The sequence below is a fragment of the Doryrhamphus excisus genome, linkage group LG10, assembly GCF_037039965.1.
Source record: "Doryrhamphus excisus strain RoL-2023G ecotype Guam linkage group LG10, RoL_Dexc_Guam_v1.1, whole genome shotgun sequence".
Taxonomy (NCBI): domain Eukaryota; kingdom Metazoa; phylum Chordata; class Actinopteri; order Syngnathiformes; family Syngnathidae; genus Doryrhamphus; species Doryrhamphus excisus.
In genome coordinates, this window is record NC_136366.1 from 10,093,260 (window position 1) to 10,116,513 (window position 23,254).

Sequence of the window (23,254 nt, forward strand, 5' to 3'; positions counted from 1 at the left end):
GGCTTAACGCTTAAATCCCTGCAGACTTCTTATCATCATTGAGGGCCACAAGCCAGCTTGAACTTGTCCACCACGGACGATGCTGTGTATCTTCTCAGCAAAGTATTACACAAAGAGTCAACTTATTTTCTATCGTTGTTGAAACGCGAGAGGACTGCAGCTGGGCATGATTCCACTTGGCGATGCCATGCCGGAGGTCCTTCTATGCCGGCATCATTAGTCCAACACCTCTCATCTCCATCTTGCCTCCTAAAGCTCTCTCTGTGCTCTTTCATTCCCTTTAATCTTCCTCCTATTCGTTCTTCCCAGCAGTCTCACACAGGCGCCTCGCTTCTCTTCAATCCGTGGTGCCTAATGGCGTCTGTTTCGGGACAGGATGGCATGCTTTGCGTTCCATTGTCTTTTCCCATCGGTGATTAAGAGATGAAAGATCAAAACCTCTCTCAGGAATTGAAGGGATACACCTTTAATCTTAACCTAATCCTTTTTAATTGCCTTGTAGCTCAGCATTATATAACTTGGGCATGACTAATTGGAAAAGCTGTGTTTACAAATGTGAGCTGTGTGCTGCCAGGTTGTCCAGAAGAGGGCAGTGTTGATGCAATTTTAATCTGCAGCAAACTCCACAAAAACAGACTGCTTGATAGAGAATGCTGGAATAATTACATAATAAATACTCTTTATCAATTTCAGTAAGCACACATTTTGGTTCATACATCAATTATGTTCATACATCATTTCCATTCCCACATATCCGTTATGGTTTTAAATTTGTCTGGGGTGGCTCCTTTCACAGACCTCCAAGAGGTCGATTGGCGACTACATTTGAGGTCTGAAAGCCTGCCCAACACAAAGCAAACAGTGTGAGGCCCACTGTTGATACAATGACAATAGAGTCGTGCCGGGAATCAATATGGCTTTCTTTGCATCTACTTTCTCCAAGTCTAACAGGTTCAATGACTTCATTTGTTTGTTGGGTACAAGTCTACGGGCCTGAAATGACTTCTTTCTGCTGTCTGACTGTATTACCTTCTTAATTCAACTGTCTTCTAACCTGAATTGGTGGAAACAACTGCCGCAGTTCTGCTCTTTGACCTTTCTGGAAATGTCCAGTCAAGAACTATGATTATTATTATTATTATTAACTATGAAAGCAAATGACTTTTAAAAAATAGTTACAGTTACTAAAGACCCTGGTTTGAAACCAGGAGGAACTCAGAGCTGGTTTCATTTACATGCCAAAAACAGCAGTTTTAACTGTACAGGCCACTCTGGCTCAAGTTCTTTCAGCCACGCATCCACAGCCAAATGCTCCCATGGAGGTTTTAAGATTTTAAGGATTTGGAGGATATTTGGGGTATCAAAGCATCTTGCTAGTATGCAAGATAAACTTACTTGAATGTCCATGTAAATTCATGTAAACTGGCACAAAGAAGTTCCCATACCTATGTTTTTGTGTGGGTATGTCTATTTTTAGAAATGTCAAATAGATCCAGAAAATCTGACACGGACTGAACATCCTGTCCACTCATTAGTCGTCACCTGGGTGACAGCCATGAAAAATTGAACTTTTTCCGCTTTCTGGGATTAGATCGCAAGATAGCGTGTACACAATGACAAAAATTTTACATGCACGAATTTCTCTTGAGACTGGTGATAATCGCTCTTCCACGCAGGTTCCATTGAAAATGAACAAACTAGAAAGAGCATCTTCTCCCATATCTGGAGCCTGTTAGAGACGTGACGTTTGCAAATAAGTTGAGTCTTCTGAGTGGATGTTTGACGCGAATGCTGACAACCAATCCACAGTTGCATAGATACTGCTCGTATATGACACCCAGTGATCAATTCTAATGTTCGCTATGTGAATGGGTGCTTTTTAACGCACCACATTTTGCTGTAACGTTTGAAATAATAATTCATTTGATTACTGGAAAACAGTCAAAACATTTGCAACATGATAGCCAAGCTATCGGCTTGTATCAGCTTCTCACGCTGTAACTAAACCCTGTGGGATCCTTCTTCTTACTTTTTTTTTTTAGCCTTCTCAGGACTGAGCCAGAAGAAAGGAGTGCAAAAAACCGTCTGTCCGTCTGTTTATTCCAGCTCTGTATGACAAGGTAATTGATCCCCGGGCAACCATGATACAGTTGCTGCAAGTTTTTACTGTTACTTTATAGCAGGGCAGCATCTGTTTAAGAGAATACAGTGTCCACTGCCTGAAAGCAGCAAGGTGACAGCAGAGGCGCAATGCCTCAGTGTCGGCTGGCGTCTACCTGGTCTTGCTAAGCAGTCCCTGCGGGGACCCGGGGAACAGTGGAGCATGTGTTGGAGACGTCCGGATACAGAGTGCTGCATTCTGTCGCTGCAAGTTTATGGGCTGCGATAACGACAAAGACTCCACACACACTCCAAACATTATGGGCCGCACAAACTCGTAGCCTAGCGAGCTGGGAATGATTGAACGCTCATAGAAAGCAGAGCGAGATTATGTTTTGACTTCAACACTCAGGCATGGCTTAAGGGTATACATATATATCAGTACTTTTTTGTCTCCAAAGATATTGCAAGATCTTCAGGCCTGGTGTTGCAGTTAGGAACTGTACAGACAATCTTACAAGTGTACAAACCACAGTAAAACACAACAGTACTGGGAAGCCATCAGAGTTTCGCTGCTTTGAAAGCAAGTCCGCTTAACGTCATCTAATATTCGCGAGGGTACGCCGACATTGTGCATGAGGGTGGTTGAAAATGAGACATTTGTGTGACTTTAGAGGCAGCTTTGTCATGGAATTCAGGATTGAATGACAAAGCCGAATACCTCCTAATCTGATGTTGCAGCATTTTTTTTTTAAATTAAACTGTTGCGTTCAGTTATAAACATTCAAGTGTGTAACCCGCCTCTCGCCCGGGGACTGCTGGGATAGGCTCCAGCATATAAGCGGTAGAAAATGAATGAATTAGTTCAGTTATAAAAGGTTTTATTTATCACTGCGGCTTGCTTTTCAACGTCTCTAAGAGACCTTTGACTAGTTGACATCTTCCACTTATTGGCTAGATCACAAAATCCAGACCAGGACTAGGGTGCTTTAGCTATTGCTATCCTTGTTAGCTAGCTGAATGAACAAAGGCATTGTTCTTCTCTTGCTTTCATTTCAACCTTGACCTGGATGACCGAGTACATTTGCAGACCAGTTTTATTGTTGAGCCTTGGCTTGATTCGCATAGAATAAAGAGCGTGTTGTTGTCTGACATGGCTGTTTTTAACGCTAGTCCGTTTGAAGTATTTATCTATGCTTGTTTGCTTTGCAGCTGACACTTTTGTTCTCTGAACACCCTCTTCCTCTTTATTACACAGACACACACAGTGCACTTTTGCATGTACTTGACTGCGCCACAATGGGATCTTTCTATGTCATTTAAACCAGGGTACACTGGCTTTTTGTCCTCTGATAAAATTCCTCCGGAGCCTTCTGCCACCGGGAACAGGAACAGCTTTCCTGCCAGTCAGGATACACGTTCATGGCGTATTCCGGACACAGCGCCTCTGGGATATGGCTGTGGGAAACTTTGAGGGGGAGTGTTTAAAGGTGGAGTAGAGGGCTGAGCCGCCGGGACAGGACACAAGCACAGAGCTGGAGTGCATGTTTGGGAACGGCTCAATCTCCTCGCTCCTCACTGTGGAATGTTTGGGCAATGGAGGAGTTTGCAGGAGGACTCTTGTTAGAGTGAAGATTGCCCATTGAGGACTTTACCTGGCTTTTGACTCGACTCCACACTGAAAAGGACTTGATTTTCCCAGACCGGCAGGATGGCTGGGATTACTAGGAAGGGATCGGGGAGACCATCATACTACTACAGATTCCTGGGCAAGTCCCGACTGCAGCGTCAGCGCAGCCGCTCTCGCAGTCGCACCAGGCCGGCTGCCAGCAGGGGTAATAAATAAATACAACTACTACAGCGCCAAATGTCGTGTGGAGGTCTCGCAGCTTGGCCCTGCAGCTGCTGGGAGACATTTTCTTGAAGCAAGGCATCATTGTGGCTTTCATGGATTGAATTATCCTGCTTGTGAAAGCAACATAACCATCTCAGAATAGATCTTTCTTCACTGGAACATGATTTCCTGCCTCCGCTGCAGCTCGAAAAGTGGGTTGACAGTTTGGCGTCATTATTAGCAGGTTGACGCTAGGCTGTGGTTACCGTGGCAACAGCTGACAGCTTATACCATGGGTCAAGCCGTGAAGGCTATAAGCAGAGGCAGTGTTTTGCTTGGAGACAGCAAACTGCACAGTTAGGGTGATAAGGCTGCCTCCGAGGCTTAAGTCGAGCTACTTAAATTAAGAGAAAGAAGAAGCGCGGTATTGATTTTTTTCTCGTGGAAAGTGAAAACACATTAGGTTGAAGGCTGTTGCTTAGTGTTTGCTGGCTGTGTGTTTTTTCTTTTTAAATGGAAGATGAAAGCAGCGTTTTAAAAGTCTATCGGGATCATCTGTGCAGAAAATCACACACGCAAACACACTCTGCCTTGATCTTTGAGTGTAATAGCAAGCTCGTGCACACCACTTTGACACACACAAGACAGAGTGGGGTCATTCCGGGGTCAATCATACAGTCACTAGATGCTTTGTTTGATTCTATTTGTGAATCTAAAAATTACTGAACCTGTTTGAATTTTTCATGTTCCGGTCAATCAAATGACACGAAGGCGGCCACTAGTATCTTTGGTTGTGGCACTTGAATGCATCACAAAACCTGACAGACCACGAGAACTTCTCACAGAAGTTTGGAGAAAAGTACCGCCTAGCGCTCACAGTGCTGATCATGCTGAGAATAATTGTCCAACTGTGCTTGCAAAAGATTTCTTTTCCCCTCCAGTCAGCCTCTTTATCAGCAGCGGCAGGGCAGCTGGTTTCAACTAAAGAACCTTTGAACAGCCGCCGTATGACTTGCTGATCTGATAGCGAACAGCTGACAGGTAACGGTAGCAACCGGTTGCCAAAAATCTGCTTTCTGTTTTCGTTATTTGCTATCTTTGAGGTTTGTGAACAATATCCTGAGGTTGACTTTTCAAATCAGCCTATTTTCCCAGACACTTTTTTAAACTACCCTCTTGAAACTCTTACCGGTTGTTGTCAGACAATACCACACTGACAGAGTCCCGATTCAAGTAGACATATTTTTGTATTTTGTAACTAGCAGTAGCAGGCATAGTATCATGCACTGCAGTGAGTAATGCTATCAGAGACGTGTCTGGAAATATTCCCATTCATCCAGGTCCAGATCCATTGTATTCTCGGAACACTGAATTGATCGCAACTGGACTGTTCATAGGGTCATAGGACGAAGACTCATAGCCGTCCTACCCAGACTAGTGTTTGTCCCAGCTTGTCATTGAGACTTGACGACCTGAACAGTCCACTTGCGATCGATTCGATGCCCTGAGTTATCCGAGAACACATGGCCTCTGTTTATAAAAACAATATTTCACCGTAAGACTACACACCACATAACGTCTCCTTTGATATTTTAAGAAGTAACGTCTTAGCACATCTTGGCTTTCGATTGTTTGTGTTTGGAACTAAATTGCTTTGGGAAAAATGATTTTGTTCGGGCAATAATTGCTACATAAATTCTCTTACTGTTTGAGGGAAGGTCAATAACCGCAGACAAGAACTTAATGCCTAATTCCAATTTAGTGCCCATAGACAATTATTTACTCCCACTTTGAAGCAGTTCATATCCGATATGACGGTGTTTACATATACTAAATTGTGTCTATGAACCGTGTAGTGTAAATCCAACCGAAATAAATGACGAGGAGAGGCGTTGCAGATGTTCATGACCACAATGGAGAGTTAATCTGGAGGAAGGCACCTCTTGACTGCTGCATGAAATCATGTGTTTTTGTTTTGTGTGTGGATGGAAAGTCTCATATCAGTCTGTTTCCCCTTCTCCCGCCTGCTTTGTTACATGTGGGCAGAGAGGGGGGGGGTCCTGTCTTATCCAAGCTAGTTTGTTTTTGAAGCTTCTTAGGCAATAGTCCTACTTTTCAGAATTTCCTACATAGCTCTCTTAGACGTTTTATCTCCCCGAAGATGTGAAGTGTTTTCATCCAAGTTTAGTTACTGTCTGTGTGGGCAGATCTCGCAGCTGTCAGCGATGTTCATGCACAGTTCTCCTCTCGAAGAGTCGCCGGCCAAATTTCAACTGGTTAAAGTTAAGAAAAAATGCAATAGGATTACATTTTTCTGCCGTCTCTTAAACCTTTCGGAGCATCCCTTTCTGGGGTAGTTTTTTTGACATGATTAATGGGATTGACACAACTCAACAGTTAAGCTTAACAGCAGAAAAGCATTAGATGAAAGGCGAAGACGGTGTGATGATTAAATCCTACAGTAAATACGCTCAATCTTGTTTGCTCACTGGAAATGTGACATAGTAAATTAGCAGTGAAGCAAAACCGTAAGCTAACTTTCATCCTTACGTCCTCTTTCGGCCTCTCAGCCTGGGTACTCGGCCAGCTGATGAGCCACGCTTCTTCTGAGCGCCACAAAGACTGCAATAACAGGGACAGGTGCAGGCTAATCCCACGTTAATGCATAAATATGGGCTCAGATTACATGAAGGAGAAAGGCAGAGGTGTTTATAGGAATGGCGGCAAAAAGTGCATGGTATAGAAGCGCAGAGCCCAGCCAAGTTTCATCATGAGGTGTCTCTGCGTCACGCCATCTGGGTCTTTGCTAAGTCATTTTGGATTTCAGCCTGCCGTTGTGTCGCCCTGAACACAAACACAAACTTCCTTCTACTAACATCCTCCACTTCTTCCCGTAGAGACTGAAGCATGCCACTGCTAGATTAGACAAGTACACATACTATACTTTGTGCAGTATCACTCACGCATATTTTGGTCGTACCCTCACTGTATTGCGTTTTTTCAAAAATTCATTCATTAATGATCACTTTTGTTCTCCCCGTGCATGCATGGGTTTTCTCCGGGTACTCCGTTTCCTCCCACATTCTAAAAACATGCTAGGTTAATTGGCGACTCCAAATTGTCCATAGGTATGAATGTGAGTGTGAATGGTTGTTTGTCTATATGTGCCCTGTGATTGGCTGGCGACCAGTCCAGGGTGTACTGCGTCTCTCGCCCAAAGACAGCTGGGATAGGCTCCAGCACCCCCGCGACCCTCATGAGGAAAAAGCAGTAGAAAATGAATGAATGAATGAATGATCACTTTTTGGTGGTTGAATACGGCTTCTTAGTCCAAACATATGTAGGTCATCTTGGCCCAAATTAAAGATTTTCAATCATACAACTGGACAAATGAACAAAAAAATACAAATACAAGGTATTTACTGGTATTTAAGGTGTGTTACTGCAGAATTGCGGTCAAAACTCAAACCACTTGAGTGGTGGCTGACAGCAGCTGCTGTGTGAATGTTCACTGCAGTTGTATTGTACCGCACTGGCCACTGGGTGTCAGTAACATTGTATTGACACGACAGCCCCTGAGTATGCTTCATTGCTGATGTGTGAGTCAATAGAATGTCTTATTTATGTCTAAGATGTCTTATTTTCTCTTATTATGACAACTATATTGGGTAATACAAGTGTAAAAGTGACTATAGGAGTTTTATTTCATGTCTAGAGGGATCTAATCACGCTAAAAAAGCGACTCTCTTTGGCCTGGATCATGAAAGTCCATCTAAGTCCACAGAGTAAATCCAAGGAGACAGCGTACCACCATCTTTATCAGTCTATGGTCTCGGCGCTGAGTAAATACTACATCTTAGGGGTCAAGAGTCCAGCACGGTACAGTGTTAGCACATTACAGTAACCTGTGTGTACACACACACACACGCACATGCCAACGTGTGTTTTATAGTGAGCCATAAAGCCTGACAACACAAAAATGTGCCTGAATGTGTTCTGTGTGCCGATGTGACCCCTATTACACGGATCACTGTTCAAGCACCTGTCAGATGACTGACGTGACTAATGAGACTTTGTGCGCTTTGGAAAGAGTAAAAATGGCCTTGCACATTGTTTTTTGATTGACGTTAATTCACAGATTTATATTCAATAGACTAGACTCCACTTTCAGCATAGCCCGTCAAAACAGGTTCTGGTTGTCTCGCACCGGAGGGGGAGGGTGGGGGGGCAAGGAAAAGTATTTCTGGGGGAGAAGGATGGAGGCGGGTTGGGCCGAGAGATGTCGTCTGTGTTTCAGGTGGAAAGAACACAGTCAACACGCTCTGACAGCCCTGTGATTTTTGCTTTTCTGGTTGCACGTCTCCTCAGAGGATCTAAACAGCGCATGAAAAGTTTCCAAAGGCGTTTTAAGTCTTCTGTGTTCTGTCAATTCAGACTGATCTTAAATTAGATTCACTGGTAACCACAGTCTCATTTGTCAACTCCCAGACTCAAGCAGGTTTTTAAAGGGAACCTATTTTGTTTTTTCTATGCTTCTGACCTATAAATGTAGTTAGAATGTTGCATTCACGTGTTAAATGATGCCGTAGTTTCAGATAATGAGGTTTGCGCATTTGGGAGTGAGGCCTGAAAGAAGTTTGGGATGGCTCAAAACGCTCGGTTTTTGACCGTTGGGGGACTGTTGGGTTTTCCGGACCCTAGTTTTCTTTTACATCTCAAACTAGTCTAGTGCTCTTCGGAACTCTGACGTTCCATGTCTGTGATGTTCTTGACAAAAGAGTCCCGATAAGGATTCTGGGCAAATCAGACCCCACCATTTCTTCTGGTCTCAATGTATGCAGGAGTTCTGAGTTTGTGGTCCTTGGAAGTGAACCAGCAGCTATCACTACACCACCCAAATACCAAACAATGATGGAAGAGTGGAAAACCAGGAGGTTAGCATCACCTCAAGGATGCTTCTCTTGATTAAAATGGAGAAGATTCTTTCAAAGACTTGACAATTAGACTGTGAGGAACCTTTGAACCTGAGGTGTACCAACCATGTGCAATCATTTGAGCAGTCATGTGAGAATCCTTAGAAATAAACACAAGAACCTTATTTTGGAAATCCGCTTTGCTTTGTCACTGTAGAAGCACCGAGGGCAAATCAAATCATCTATAATAATAATCTTGTTGAAGTGACCACAAAGTTGGACAACTTCAAAGTGTGTTTGTTCCTGCCGTAACAAAAGACTCTTGGTTCTCTGTGGATGGTATTTTTAAGCCCTGAGGGTGTCGGCTTCTTGTCATTGCCAGGCTGTTTGCTCGGACTCTTTATTATTTATCACCTTCTTGTGTCCAAGTGTTGCATTAAATGTTGATTAAAACAACAGGGGGTCACTTTTACTGATGAGCTACACCATCAACATCTTGCTTCAAGTCGACATTCTTTGCTTTTCCATAAAATGGGCAGCTGTTCTTGGTTAAAAAGCTCTAAAAGTGCAGGCAGTGTTGAAAAATACGGGGATTACCGACAGTATTTGTATGAAGTAGCAAAATAAAAGATTTTGTACACAAGATGAGCCGTCTACCTTGAATTGTTATGAAAGCAGAGCCGTCCTTAATTTGACAATACAGTACACATGTAGGGTTGATTTAATATGGGGGGACTATAACTGATGACGCTATTACATCTCTTCATGCCAGCTATCTGATTGGACCTCTCATAGGTGCTATAATCCTCCAGCATTATTATTATTATTATTATTATCCTTCCTTGTTTCCTTAAGGCAAAGATAACTTTTTGGCGGTGGCTAAGAAAAGTAATAGTTAAAGCATCTAAAACCACAACCCTTACATTTTGTTTTTGCTGGAATCCGCTGAGAAGCGCCATCATATGTAAGCGTTTTATAGTATTTTTTGCATTTTTGTGTTTGAAGTTTCTGTGCTTTGTCTGCGGTGGCTTTCTCCCCAAATAACTAAAAGATGGAGTGCAGTTGCAACACCCGAGCACTATCTTGGTGACGATTGATGTTTGTTGTTGTTGTTCATTTTTGGATCTAAAAAAGCTCCTCTAACTAGAACTTGAGGAAGTGTAGCTATAGAATGGGTACGCGGAACTAGACTTCCACTCCAGGAGAGCACCGAGGAAGTTGTGTGTGTGTGTGTGTGTGTGTGTGGATAGTCGACTTTGTGAGCGTGTTGTCAGATGAAATAGCAACAAACTGGCTCACAATAATCAGGGCTGAGATCCTCAGGCGAGGAAATAAAACAACGACACGGCCTATTGCTCTTGGCAAAAGCACGGCATGCTTGCCAGCAAATGTTACATCTACACTTTACCGTCCTTTCACAAAAAGTTTGGGACTCGTCCCCACCTGTCCGCTCACACTTTTATTCCCATTCATAGTCTTTGTCTCTGGCCAAATGGGAATGTCCTGTGTTGTAAGGATGGAATGTTAACTGACAATAGATGGAGCGTTCCTGCTCGAGAAACACAGCGGAAATATGCAACTTGACCTATATTACTGAAAGCTAATGGAGGGAAGGAAGCAGGGAAAGGAGGCGGCGTTGTTATCAGGTGTCTGCTGAAGGCCAATGAACTTCAGTCCCAGGCCGGAATTTGACATTTTCAAATAGTGTCTGTCCACTACTTCAATGTAATGTGTATTTTGTACCTGGACTGGAAATAGCACCATGGTTCAAGGAGTTGCCACAAAAGCAAATAACCACCAAGGTCTCGAATCAGCTCAAAGTCATTTAACGGAAGCCAAGGTCACAACCGGTCAACCAAATGTACTTTTTATTGTACGTCTAACATACGGGGATTCCTACGCCCAACAAACATTCACATATTTTGCACGTTTTCCATGCTTGTTGAGATCTTACTCCTTCACGGTCGCCACAACTACGTACATAAGTGAAAGCATCCGCTTCAAAGCAGAACCTTTGATGGCTTCCTTCTGGACAGCGCTTAGGACCTACGTCTAAGATAAGGACCCGACACGAGGATCTGTTTGCCATTTGCAGTAGGAAAGGGGGAGCAGGTTAAGACCGTGGAAGAGCTTCCGTTCATTCGCGGAGAAACATTGCAGGCAGATGGGAGACGCATGTGCTGAACGACAATTGTGCTTTTGTGTGCGTCCTGAAAGCATTCTTGGTTCCTGAAGGTTTTGCGGTAAATCTGTTAAAGACAATTAACACTTTATTGTTGCAATACGGGATGCGGCCGGACGATTAAATGTTTTATCACCCTTTTTTTTTTATACACCTGATCAAGCACTCAACTCCACTTGAAAAAAGCTTCAAACTTTACAGGAAGTAAAACACTTTTTATGAGCATAATCAAAACTAAACAAATGGAACTGACAAGGCATCGGATCGGAGATAGCGGATGCAGATGGTCCTCATGGAAAGAGATCCGACTGGTGTGGCCAGAGCCGACGTCTGTTCCGTGTTGTGTTTACGCCGAAGAGGCTAAGAAGTGGGCGGTTTGCGACGGAAAGCGGCAATCTGCACAGCAAGACGTGCGATTCCTAGCCAATTATACCCCGCGCTAAGTACGCAGAGAGGCCTGTTAAACAGCAGGGGGCTTGCAAGAGCGCATATTATGTATATAATCTTGGGTTTTGCGAGGATTTGTAGAATGGGTGAACATCAAAGAATATCCATGTCTGTCCTTAATGTAAATGTGCATATTGTCTTGAATAACAACTATTCTGGTAGTAACACGGACAATGTGTCTGTTATGATGGGTTATGATGACCGCATGTTCCTCAGAGCAACAATTGCACTTCTCCTCGACAACGAGAACTGTGGTAGTTTACAAGAACCAAACACTTCCCCCTTTGAACCTGTCGGATTTCAACAAACACAGCTCTCACTATTCCAGACTTTGGTTAGGCTAGCGTTGTTTTAAATGGCTGAGTAGTCGCTAGTATGTACTTACAATCCCCGAACGACGCAATGGTGAAAACCTGTCACCGAAAATGAGGCTTCATTGCTAGTTGTATGTATTTTTCCCATTTCCAATATTGGTTTATCAAGTTTATTCAACGTTCCCTTTCAATTTGGAATCACATTTCTATGTAGACTCTACAAATCCTCACACTTTCAAATTGACACACAAATTGGTTTTGTCAATGGTAAAACAACAGGGGGTCGTTACCAGTCATGATGTGCTATATAAATCACTATATTGACACTTACTATGGTACCCATTATGGCATTGGATGCTCATATCACCTCGTACTTCAGTATGAGGTGCATTATTAAAAAATAATAATAATTACTTTTTTTTTAAAAAAACCTTAAACTGTATTATGGAAAGCAGGAAGTGAACAAATGTAACAGTGTCTGATTGTAAAAGTACTAGACTCCTTTTGGACATGTGGAACTGGGAACTGATTATGGGATGCACTCAATTGTAATCTGATGCATGTTCAAATGAAATTAAACCATTACCATTACCATTACCATTACCAAGTAAGTGAGTTGGCTGTCAAATTAAAGGTCTTTTGATCCTTGACCCGATTTGATTGATGACATACCTACAGTGGGTGTTAGTCCCACATCCGTGGAGGATTGCGTTCCCAACATCCCACACATTCCAGCCGGACATGTCCGGATTTGCCGCATCCACGTTCACTGTCTGACTTTCAGCATCAACACAGCTCTTTCAGGTCTCTGTGTGGGGTCTCCGGATCCATTCCCAAACATGTCATTTGTGAGGATAATAGAGACAGATTGTGGTTTAGCGCTGTCGGCTAATTGGTGGACTAGGCCTAATTGCTATTTATCTGCTTTTTGTGTGGTGGAAATCTCTTATTAGAGACACTCAACTTTTGTTTTAACGGCTCTGAATGTAAATATCTAATGTGTGGCTATGCTAAATGTGAAGCTAGTGGGCGATTAGCTTAGGTAGGATAGAAGGCACAACATAGTTTAGCTTAGCAATTTCTCCTCATTTAACCTCAAGCGAATATGACATTTCTACTTTCTTTGCACTTTAATTCCACCAAGTAAAGACTTCCGTGTGTTTGCAGAGTCCCCTCCAGAGAGGACCGGGCGCCGACGCAGCATGCCGGGCAGCCCGTCGGACAAGAACCCGCCCAGCATGGAGACCACATCCGCCGCCGCCGCTACGCCTTTCAGAGTCACCGTGAGTACTGTGAGTGTGTTCTCGTGTCACATCTTCTCGCTTTATCGCCCTGAGTCCGTCCGGTCTGGCGTACAGATGGACCCGGCGCCGACCCGCTTCTACTTTTGAAGTTGAAACGGCGCTTTTGATGTGGACCGTCCTCGGGTTTAAGTTCAGCATGCCGTCGAGCGTGTCCGAGCAAGTCCTACGTGAATTTCTCTTTCATTTCAACCCGCATGACATCAAAGGCATCCCGGCCAATATGCAACACACACACATACACACACACACACACACACACACAGAGTGAGTGCTCTTACTCCAATGCAATATGCGCTGCGCCACCTTTAATTTCATAGATAAACAATGAAGCCATTAAGTTAACGAAGCAAAAAAATTCAGTGATGACTCATCAATTTGAAGCTAATTAGCAATTAGCGGCCGCATAAATAAAAAATGAGGCGGGAGGCTCAGGGGTGAAACAGTAGAGCGAAATACACGTTAGGCAGAGAGTCAGGACTTTTTAACATGGTACAATAATATAATAATATATCTGCAATATGTATGCTCCTGTATATGCTCCTGTGCATATCTTATGTGGATATCTTGGATATCTTGTGTATATATCTTGTTAAACTTTTTTACTCTACTTTTTGAACTTGACTATTGCACTGAAAGGAGAAGTTCTCCAATCTCGTTGTACATCTTGTATAATGACAATAAAGGCCATAAAGGTCATCACATCTTGATGACAATAATGCCGATAAATGATTATCATGGTCGTTTTTTTCGAAGGAAAATGTGTCTGACTTACCAGTCGTTCATTATTGTATTATATTATTATTTTGGTAGACCAAGCTTTTTATTTTAAAAAAGAAGGTCATTTTACAGTTTATGTCTGGAATGTGACACTGTAATGACACACTAATTAACTCAATTATACTTGTGGAGTATCCATCTTTGGAAAGCCTTTGTAATCTAGTGAGTGAACAATGGGAAAGCGAGCACAAATACGTCGCCTGGTGCACATCCCACTTTTAGCAACAACAAACCACACTATGCCACTTCCCCCCCCCCCCTCCCCATCCATGAAGCGTCGCGGTGACATGCGAAGTGCTCCTCCTAAGCCCTGAGCTAAATCTGTCAAAATGTTTTTCTGTCACGTTCTTCGCTCGGGAAGGAAGCCGAGAGCTTGCGTACTCTCTTCCCCCGTCGTCAAAAATCAATGTCCTAATTGGTATGAAAAATCTCAAAATAACTCTCCACGGATAATTCAGGAAAGAATAAAATGGTCGTTCATGTCGGGAGGACTAAGACTACACGGGGCGAATCTTAAAGCACCCTCAGCAAGGGGTCTGATCTGCCAGGTAAGTATCTAGTTTTGAGACAAGAAGATGACAAAAGAGGTCGACGGGAAAAAAAGCAAGGAGCAGCTCAGCATGGGAGGGGGTAAAAGTAAAGTAAGAGTGAGCTTTATGGCCACAAAAAGGCTGAATAATCACATATTCACACACACTTAAGCTAGGAGAAAAGCTAGCTAGCACCCACTGCAGGTTTCTGTCACGCTGGTTGATTTGATGGGAAACACTCCAAGCCAGTAGGGGGCAGCATATGACTAGAATATAGGTGTTTCTGCCTCCTGTGTGAAGTAAAATGGATATTTCAAATCAAATTGTAAATAAAATCAGCAGACTCAAGAAGCCAAGCAAATCAATGTCCTGCGTGACTCTTCGAGTGTCAGGAAGTGAGTTTTATCAAGGTACGATAAGTTCCAAGTATACATTGATGGGCAGATCCCACCCTCCACAATCGCCATCTTGGCTTCATAGCAAAAGGGGAGGGACTAACTCAAGTGGTACTGGCAAAATACACTACTTACAGTGTACACGGTGTACTGAAGGGTAAGGACATAAGTATTCCACTTAAGCCTGCATGGAATGACAATTCAAGGACACAAACACTGATCACAGCAGTATTTGTCTTTTTGGATATGTATATATTGTATATGTGTATACAGGGTCAGGAAAAATGATCTGATACATTCATTCATTTTCTATCGCTTTTTCCTCACGAGGGTCGCTGGGGTGCTGGAGCCTATCCCAGCTGTCTTGGGGCGAGAGGCGGGGTCCACCCTGGACTGGTGGCCAGCCAATCACAGGGCACATATAGACAAACAACCATTCACACTCACATTCATACCTATGGACAATTTGGAGTGGCCAATTAACCTAGCATGTTTTTGGAATGTGGGAGGAAACCGGAGTACCCGGAGAAAACCCACGCATGCACGGGGAGAACATGCAAACTCCACACAGAGATGGCCGGAGGTGGAATTGAACCCAGGTGTCCTAGCGGTGCGGTCTGCGCAGTAACCACTCTTCCACCGTGCAGCCTATATGTACATTTCGAAAATAAAAACACTTTTTTGTTTCTTTCACTTTATTTCCTTTTTATTTAACCTCCAAATGTGTCAGATCATTTTGCCTGACCCTGTATTTTTATTTTTTTTTGCCAGTATCTATTTCTACCGTATTTTTCCTCCCATTAACCCAGCAGGTCTCTGTCTTCATTTCCCCTCCGTGGATTTTAGATATTTTCCTTCCATTTGTTTCAGCAGGTGCTGGAGGCAAATTAAATGCACTTCGCGCCTGGCCTCCCTCAGGGTTTCTCGGGGTTAATGTAGGCGTCAGTCATCTTATGGACTGATGGAAAGAGAGAAAATAGGCCTGTCGTACATGGCGGAGTAACACAGCTGTGTTTATCACTGTAGCGGTGTCACGAGATCTCACATCACAAGATCTGACAAGATGAAAGTGTGATGATATTTCTTGTTTAAAGAAAAGCTGTCTCGTGAGAACGGGGCAGCCAGAAGACAATCAGACCGTGAGCTATAGAATTACTACGATGTAAGTGTAATATGGAAGTGGCAGGGCACACCTGAAGTGCTTTATGCACAGTATTAACCTTGCAATCCAGGCTACGTCAGTGTTCCTTTAGTGTCAATAAGTGTCGCATGGCTGTTTTTTCCAATTCATGTCCAAGAAAAAGCTGAACCAACTCTACATTTAATCAAAGTTACTTAAGATTTGTCAGATCGAACATGTAGCTAGTTCTGTTTCCACTCGTTACATTTGGCGAAGTACTGACGCTCCAAGGTGACAATGTATTGTAAGATTATAGGTAAAGTGTGTCTCTTGCTTCATTAATAATAGTTCTGTGGTGACCTACTTCGCGTCATAACACATCTCATACATACAGGAGATCCGTGTTGACAATTTAGCGACATGGTCGTTATATTTAGCGAGTATGGATGAAAGACAGGAAGTGTTTCTCTGTAATTCAATACAAGCGGTGAACAAAGAGTATGAGATTGACAGGCAGATTGGTCCGGCGTCTGCAGTGATGCCGACTCCAAATCGGTCCATTTTGGTGAACTGGGAGCTGAGCCAAAAGGCAAAGCTCTCAATTTACCAGTCGATCTACGTATGTCCCTACCCTCAACTATAGTACTGGGCTTTGGGTAATGAACGAAGGGATGTACAAGCAGCTGAGATGAGTTTTCTCCGTATGGTGACTGGGTTCTCCATTAGAGATAAGCTGACAAGCACTGGGATCCGGGAGAAACTCTCAATAGAACCACTACCACACTGCAATGAGAGGAGCCAGATGAGGTGGCTCAGGCATTTGGTCAAGCCTCCTGGACACCTCCTTAGGGAGGTGTTCAGGGCACGTCCGACTGATGGGAGGCCTTGGGAAGATAGGACATGTTGGAGAGTCTTTCAACAACCCACAGTTAAGCTCTGCCTCCAATTGTGTACATTAGAATTAATTAATTATAATTAAGCTGCATAAACCCCTCTACAATGCAAGGGCAACGTATTATGTAATACTAATATTGTGGAATCAACATAAATGATCAGAAATAGCAGCAACATCATTTTAACTCCTGTTTTAATTTGTGGAAAAACCCTCAAGAAGATTAGGTCATGCAAGCAAAGTTATCAAACCTTTCAAAGTTCATCCGCATTCTTTTTTGAGTCAGTTAAATTAGTTTTAAAAGTGTATTTTGTCTCATCTGAAACGTAATGTTAAAATATCATCTCGTCTCATGAGTTGTGTGAATCGTGACACCCTTAGTCATCCCCGTCCACTGCTGCCAAATCCAATATCATCTATTTTTTTTTAAATACGAGTCCTCGCCATCCGTCAGATGGGAGAGGATGCTAGTTTGTTTATGAGGTTTCTGTTTGTGTTCGTTCATCAATGTGACAGTTTTCCCACTCAGGATTCTTCACAAAACTGTGGACAATCAACACAGACAAGCACCTGTCGTCCCGTCTGTGATGTGCTGCCTGTTTGTCGTAAAGTTGCTCTCTAATTATCGCCAAAGCCCGGGGGCGGCCTATTCATGTGCTGGCTGGTAATTATACAGGTGTGGTAATGGGAAGACTGGGACAGCGGTAGGTCATTTCACGGTGACGCCGCAGTAGGGAGTGTAAATAAAAAAACAAAAAAGGAGCTTGGAGGATGCTGTAGAACAATGTGGAGGAGTAGAATAAACAAGAAGCTGTCTAGAGGGCGAGTCAAGACGAAAACAAGGCCCAGAAGGGTGTGTTGGGTCGCAGGAGTGAGGGAAATGGATTGGAAACAGACGCGCAGTGGCAGAAACAAGTTGTTGAACAAAAAGGTTACATGAAGTAGAATCCGTTAAAGCAGAAGATGTTAAACTGTGATCTAATATTGGTTAAAACATGTTCAAATGCTATTGATATGTAGTGGTCACCACGCGGCAATAATGGCACGAATTACATTACTTTAAGACAGCACGAAGTCAGCCATGGTATGTATATCCGACATGATAGAGATAAAAAAAAAAAAGTTCTCCCATCCTGTGTGGAAGTGGTAAAATGATCTTTCTCTTTCCTGTGTGTTCTAGAGATATAAAACAGCTAAAAAGAAGCAGCTAATTAATGCATGTAATAGGATCCACCTATTCTGCTTACAAAACCTTCTGAAAAAACTCCAAAAAGTACCAACAACCCACTATTACACATGTGACCAGCATACGAGGTACAGCAACATTGTTATTATTAACATTGGTACGCCTAAGAACTACGTTAATGGCATAGCGACACCTCGCCAGTGCGAGCCGGCTAGCGACTAGCATCACCGCACACTCGCTCACAAGCAAGAGGGAACAAATCAAGGGAGCTGCTCACCTGCTCGCCTCATTAGCACTGTATTTTTAAAATTAGCGGTTGCCAAAGGTATTTTTATGGTATGATGTCATAATCACATCAGCCCAATAATTATCGCATCCATGGTATTTTGTGTTAATATTTTTGATTGATATTATTTACATAGGTAAAATGGTCTCAAAGCAATGAAAGGTGCTGTCTACCAATTTAATAATGAAGAAGAATCAGAAAGTACCGCATCAGCATCAAAACGTTTCATCTTTGAGTCCAAATCTGTTGAGTCATCCCCCCCCTCTGTGTTGCATCTTCCTTGATGTTTGGCATCAGTAAGTAAAAAAAAAAGACTTTTTCATTGGAGAAGGACCACTGATAAGCTCATAAATAATAAATGATTGCACTTAAAACTAAAACACACATGGACCTGAATGCTTCATCATTTCCAATCCGGGAGCTTTCAGCATATCCTCTGCATCCCGTGAATCATCATCTTTATCCAACTTGTGCTTCTGTGCTGAATAAATGCAGGCTTGTGTCTGGTTAACATTGGCAGCATCCTGCCAATTTCTTTCTTTCTTCTTTTTTTTTTTTTACATTCTCCTCCTCGCTGGCTGCCAATGCCAGCCAACAGTTGCCATGGAGACGGCGGGGCGCTTGGGGAGTGCGACTGCAGATGTTCGGAGGGGGAAGAACATGCTCAGATTTCAGACAAAGAGTCAAATGAGAGGCGTGCACGTGGCGAATTAGCATGCCAACGTGATTACAGTGTTTGAACAACAACACGACGCAGACAGTCGTGCAATTGGAGGGGTGGGGGGGGGCAACAACAACATGCAGTTGATCAATGAGCGAGAGGTGCTCCTGTAGTGGGGCTGTTCACGTCTCGTCGCTTTATGAATTAATATCAGGTGAAATGATTGATCATCACCCAACATCTGAAACAATAATAAAATGGATGCATTTCCTGCCATCAGGGCTTCCTGAGCCGGCGGCTGAAGGGCTCAATAAAGCGAACCAAGAGCCAACCCAAACTGGACCGGAACTCCAGCTTCAGGCACATCCTCCCCGGCTTCAGGAGCGTGGACAATGACAGGTAAGATCCGTTTGCTCATGTGGATCCACTCATTCTCTAATTAGGTAGGGCAAAGTCTCGTCGCTGCCTGAAACTTAACTTTGTGGGTCAGTTTCCACGACAACAAGCTGCTCTGGAGAAGTTAACTATGTATCACAGCGCTGAACTCCAGCCCAGAGATCAGAATGAAAGTACACAGAATCCACAGAGAACGTGAAAAGTTAAGCCTGTGTAACTGTTGCGCAACTCTTAATTGTGCTATGTGAGTGTGTGTGAAGGCCATCTACTATGAGAGGCTTTTAGACTGAAGGTGCGCATTTACGCTTCTATTTTTCATTGTTTACATCACATTGCGCAACCTGTATGACGCTCATACCTTGGTGGAAATCTGCAAACTAACGAGCGCTAATGGAGCAACTTGGAGGTTAATCAGCGTTTGGTTCTCTCTTATCATTAGAACCGTCTCCTCTCAAGCCCTCCTATGAACTTCTCCAAGCGTCTATCTTCCACACAAGGACCCTTATTCTTGTTATCAATTTCAAAAAGCTCTCATCCTTTATCCTTACATCTCTTCAGCTTTCTGTTGAGGTTTCCTCACACCTTCTCCATCCAGATACGGCGATGACAAGCCAAAAGTGGAGCTCACACCTTTTTTAGCAAAGACACAATCTCCCCTGTAATGATTCACACATCCAGCACAGGTTGGAGATGACTTGCGAGGCTCCTTGGGAAGGGAAGTGTATTGTGATACGTGTGTGTGTGGTAGGATGGGTGGGTGGTTTTGGGGGCTGAGGTGGGGGGGGGGGGTGTTATGCATGGAGGATGCATGAAAAAGAGGCAAAATGAGAGCGAGATGCTAGAGGAGTCGGGGTGGGAACAGCATCCCTGCGGGTATGGAACTCGGTAGAGGGGGAACTGGTGCACAAGCGAGGAGGGATGATGAAACGATGGGGATGGGGGGGTTGGGGGGGTTGGGGGTTATTGTATACCCTGAAATCGGCACAGCAGACCTTGAGACGCTTTGCATTGGCTGGACATGATTACACATTACACGCTTATTTACACAAATCAATACTTGTTATTGTTTGCGTGCTTGGTAGTTTTCTCTTGGCGTTCATCGTAATATGTTCGGGGAGTCGTTATACGTGACCGCCCGAGGCGGACTCGAGGGAGGGAGCTGCAGATGAGGAGCAGCTGGACTCCTAAAATGAAATATTCATCCATGTTAATCAGAGGATGGACACTCGCTGGGCATTTCTATCTTTAGCTCAGCACACACTGTTGGATTGTTCCTGTGCACAATGAAATGTACACAACTACTGTTGGGAGAGTTCAACGCTGAAAACATAAAAGCACACCTGTGAGACATAACATCACACAGCATGCTACCTGAATGCTACATTGAAAATACAGCTGAGGTTGTGCAATTTAGCATAAAATGTGCCCTTATGAGACATGAACACAGGTCTTTCTGTGTGTTCTGAAAATATAAAACCAGATAAAAGTGGAATAGGTGCTTGCCAGTACATTCATTCTTTGCTGCCTCTTTTTAGCTGTTTTTATATCTTTAGAATGCACAGAAAAGGATTGTTTTTCCTTGAATGCTTTCCAAAACAACAAATGTTCTAAGGATGTAAAGAAAGCAACAAAATGTGAACATGTTCCGATTGCTGTGTCATATCATGATTAAGCAGAGTGGAGTTGTGCATGGGTGTGTTTTTGGGCAACGCTTGCCCATTATACAAATAAATACAACGCCTGTGCGCACATTCAAATGTCTTCCCTGCCAGCCTACATCCTTCCTGAGCGTTCCCGTATTGTGTATCGCTGGTGGTAACACAGGAACACATTACCATCTGCAGCACCATTGTCACATGAGGGGCTAATATTTGTTTGCCGGGTGGCAGTGTTCACGCCAAGGCAGGCGGCGGAGCTTGATTGGAACTGATTTGCGATTCCATGCGATTGCACACTTTTGTATGTGCACCAGCAATGACTCATTGGGAATTTCATTGTCAGACTTCCTACTTTGAAATATTAGCAGATGGATGGGGAAAAAAAAGCCCGGCTATATTTATTTACATATAGTTTTTTTCTCAATCAGCAATGGGCTCATACCTCCTGCTGAATGTAGATTAACAACTGCGCTGCATAAAACTGTGTGTTTGCTTACTGGCATGATGGACCATCTGCTGCTGCCACTTTCAGACAGTTGTTGTCGTCCTTTATTAGGCGAGGAAACATATTGGCCAACTCAAGTGGCTGTTCAATAACCTACGGTACATTTCCTAGCCAATTAGTCATTCATTCATTTTCTACCGCTTATCCTCACAAGGGTCGGGGTGGGTGCTGGAGCCTATCCCAGCTGTCTTTGGGCCAGAGGCGGGGTACACCCTGGAATGGTAGCCAGCCAATCACAGTCCTAGCCAATTCATTCATTTTCTACCGCTTATCCTCACGAGGGTCGGGGTCGGTGCTGGAGCCTATCCCAGCTGTCTTTGGGCGAGAGGCGGGGTACACCTTGGACTGGTAACCAGCCAATCACAGTCCTAGCCAATTAATAAGGACAAACTAAATACTAATATTACGACCATTTTTTTTTTAAATACAGTAATCCAGTGGTGGGCAAACTACGGCCCGGGGGCCGTATGTTTGAATACAGCTCGCCCGTTCTTTCCTACTTCGGTACAAGGTGCATTATTAAAACAAAAAACCTTAAACTGTATTATGGAAAGCAGGAAGTGAACAAATGTAACAGTTAGTGATTGTAGAAGTACAAGATAGAGGGGTAGGATTTAATAAGCTTTGCTTCTTCCTACTCCTTTTGGACATGTGGAACTGGGAAGTGATTATGGGATGCACTCAATTGTAATCTGATGCATGTTCAAATGAAATTAAACCATTACCATTACCATAATTTAAACTTAACATACAACCTTGAGCCAAAGTTTTGGTGGTTTAAGTAGTTTAACCATTTTTGTTATTTGATGTGTCTGCTGTTTACAAAGTGCTCCCTAAAAAAGGGGACCCAACACACACACTTTTACAGATACAATACTTCCAGGTGGACTGTTACGTGTAAAATATATAGTTTGGACCCCCCATAAATTTTGTTAAAGCAATGCGGCCCGCGAGTCAAACATTTGCCCACCCCTGCAGTAATCCCTCGCCTGTACCTCAGTGTTTTGTTTACAAGTGAAGGAAGGATGCAATGCAAGATGGACTGGTCGATCTCCATTCCTACCTCCTATCCGTCCTGAGCTTTGTGTCTGCATCAGTCCTGAATCCTTGTTCCGCTCTGCATGGGCGGCCATAACATGTGGCGATCCGGCGTAAGTGGTGTTTACTGAGCTTTACCCCTCGACAGTAAATAACTTCCAGCGGCAGGATTGAAGAGCTCTTGATGGCTGGATGTCATTCCCCTGTGAAGCAGCAGCAACAATGCAGCAGGTTGAGCATCTGTGCGCACGGGGGGCATCCATCAATAAATCCAATAAAGTGATGACATTTAGAGTTATTAAATTGTGTAAACATACCCCAGGTGGTCCGACTCCAATATACAACCCTCCTAAGTCCCCCCTCGCTTATGGATTCTGCCCCGCATCCCTTAGTAACACTTCACAAGCTTGCTTTTGTTGTTATGGTGAGCAGAAAGCAGGCCGTAGCTTTGCTTTCTGCAGGTAGAACAGCGCTATTATTAGCCATGAATGGTGACGTGTTCATATTTTTGGGGTGGAAAGGTTAAAGAAAGGGTTGGTTATTGAACCATTTGGAGCAGAGGCGTGGATTTGGACTCTTTTGAAAGCTAACAAGCTGATTCTTTCTCCCCAGCAATCAGATTGATGTTGAGAGTGTAACAGTAAATACCATAGACAATAAAGATGAAAATATGCAAACTCCACTACAAAAAGGTTTAAACCGAGATTCAAACAAGA

At 43.5% G+C, this 23,254-nt stretch overlaps 1 protein-coding gene across 11 annotated transcripts in view; it reads left to right on the top strand.

The window, feature by feature from the left end:
- LOC131120056 (disabled homolog 2-interacting protein-like) overlaps nucleotides 1-23,254 on the top strand; it is a 75,199-nt gene that overhangs the window by 20,473 nt on the left and 31,472 nt on the right. For 5 of the 11 annotated variants that reach the window (XM_058065095.2, XM_058065098.2, XM_058065101.2 and 2 more), the window contains 2 exons: nucleotides 12,958-13,082; nucleotides 19,222-19,340. In XM_058065095.2, the coding sequence (XP_057921078.2) occupies nucleotides 12,958-13,082; nucleotides 19,222-19,340 (244 nt within the window). Of the gene's footprint in view, nucleotides 1-3,609; nucleotides 3,936-12,957; nucleotides 13,083-19,221; nucleotides 19,341-23,254 lie in introns of those variants that run through there. The other 6 variants (XM_058065096.2, XM_058065103.2, XM_058065109.2 and 3 more) reach the window with 3 other exon arrangements.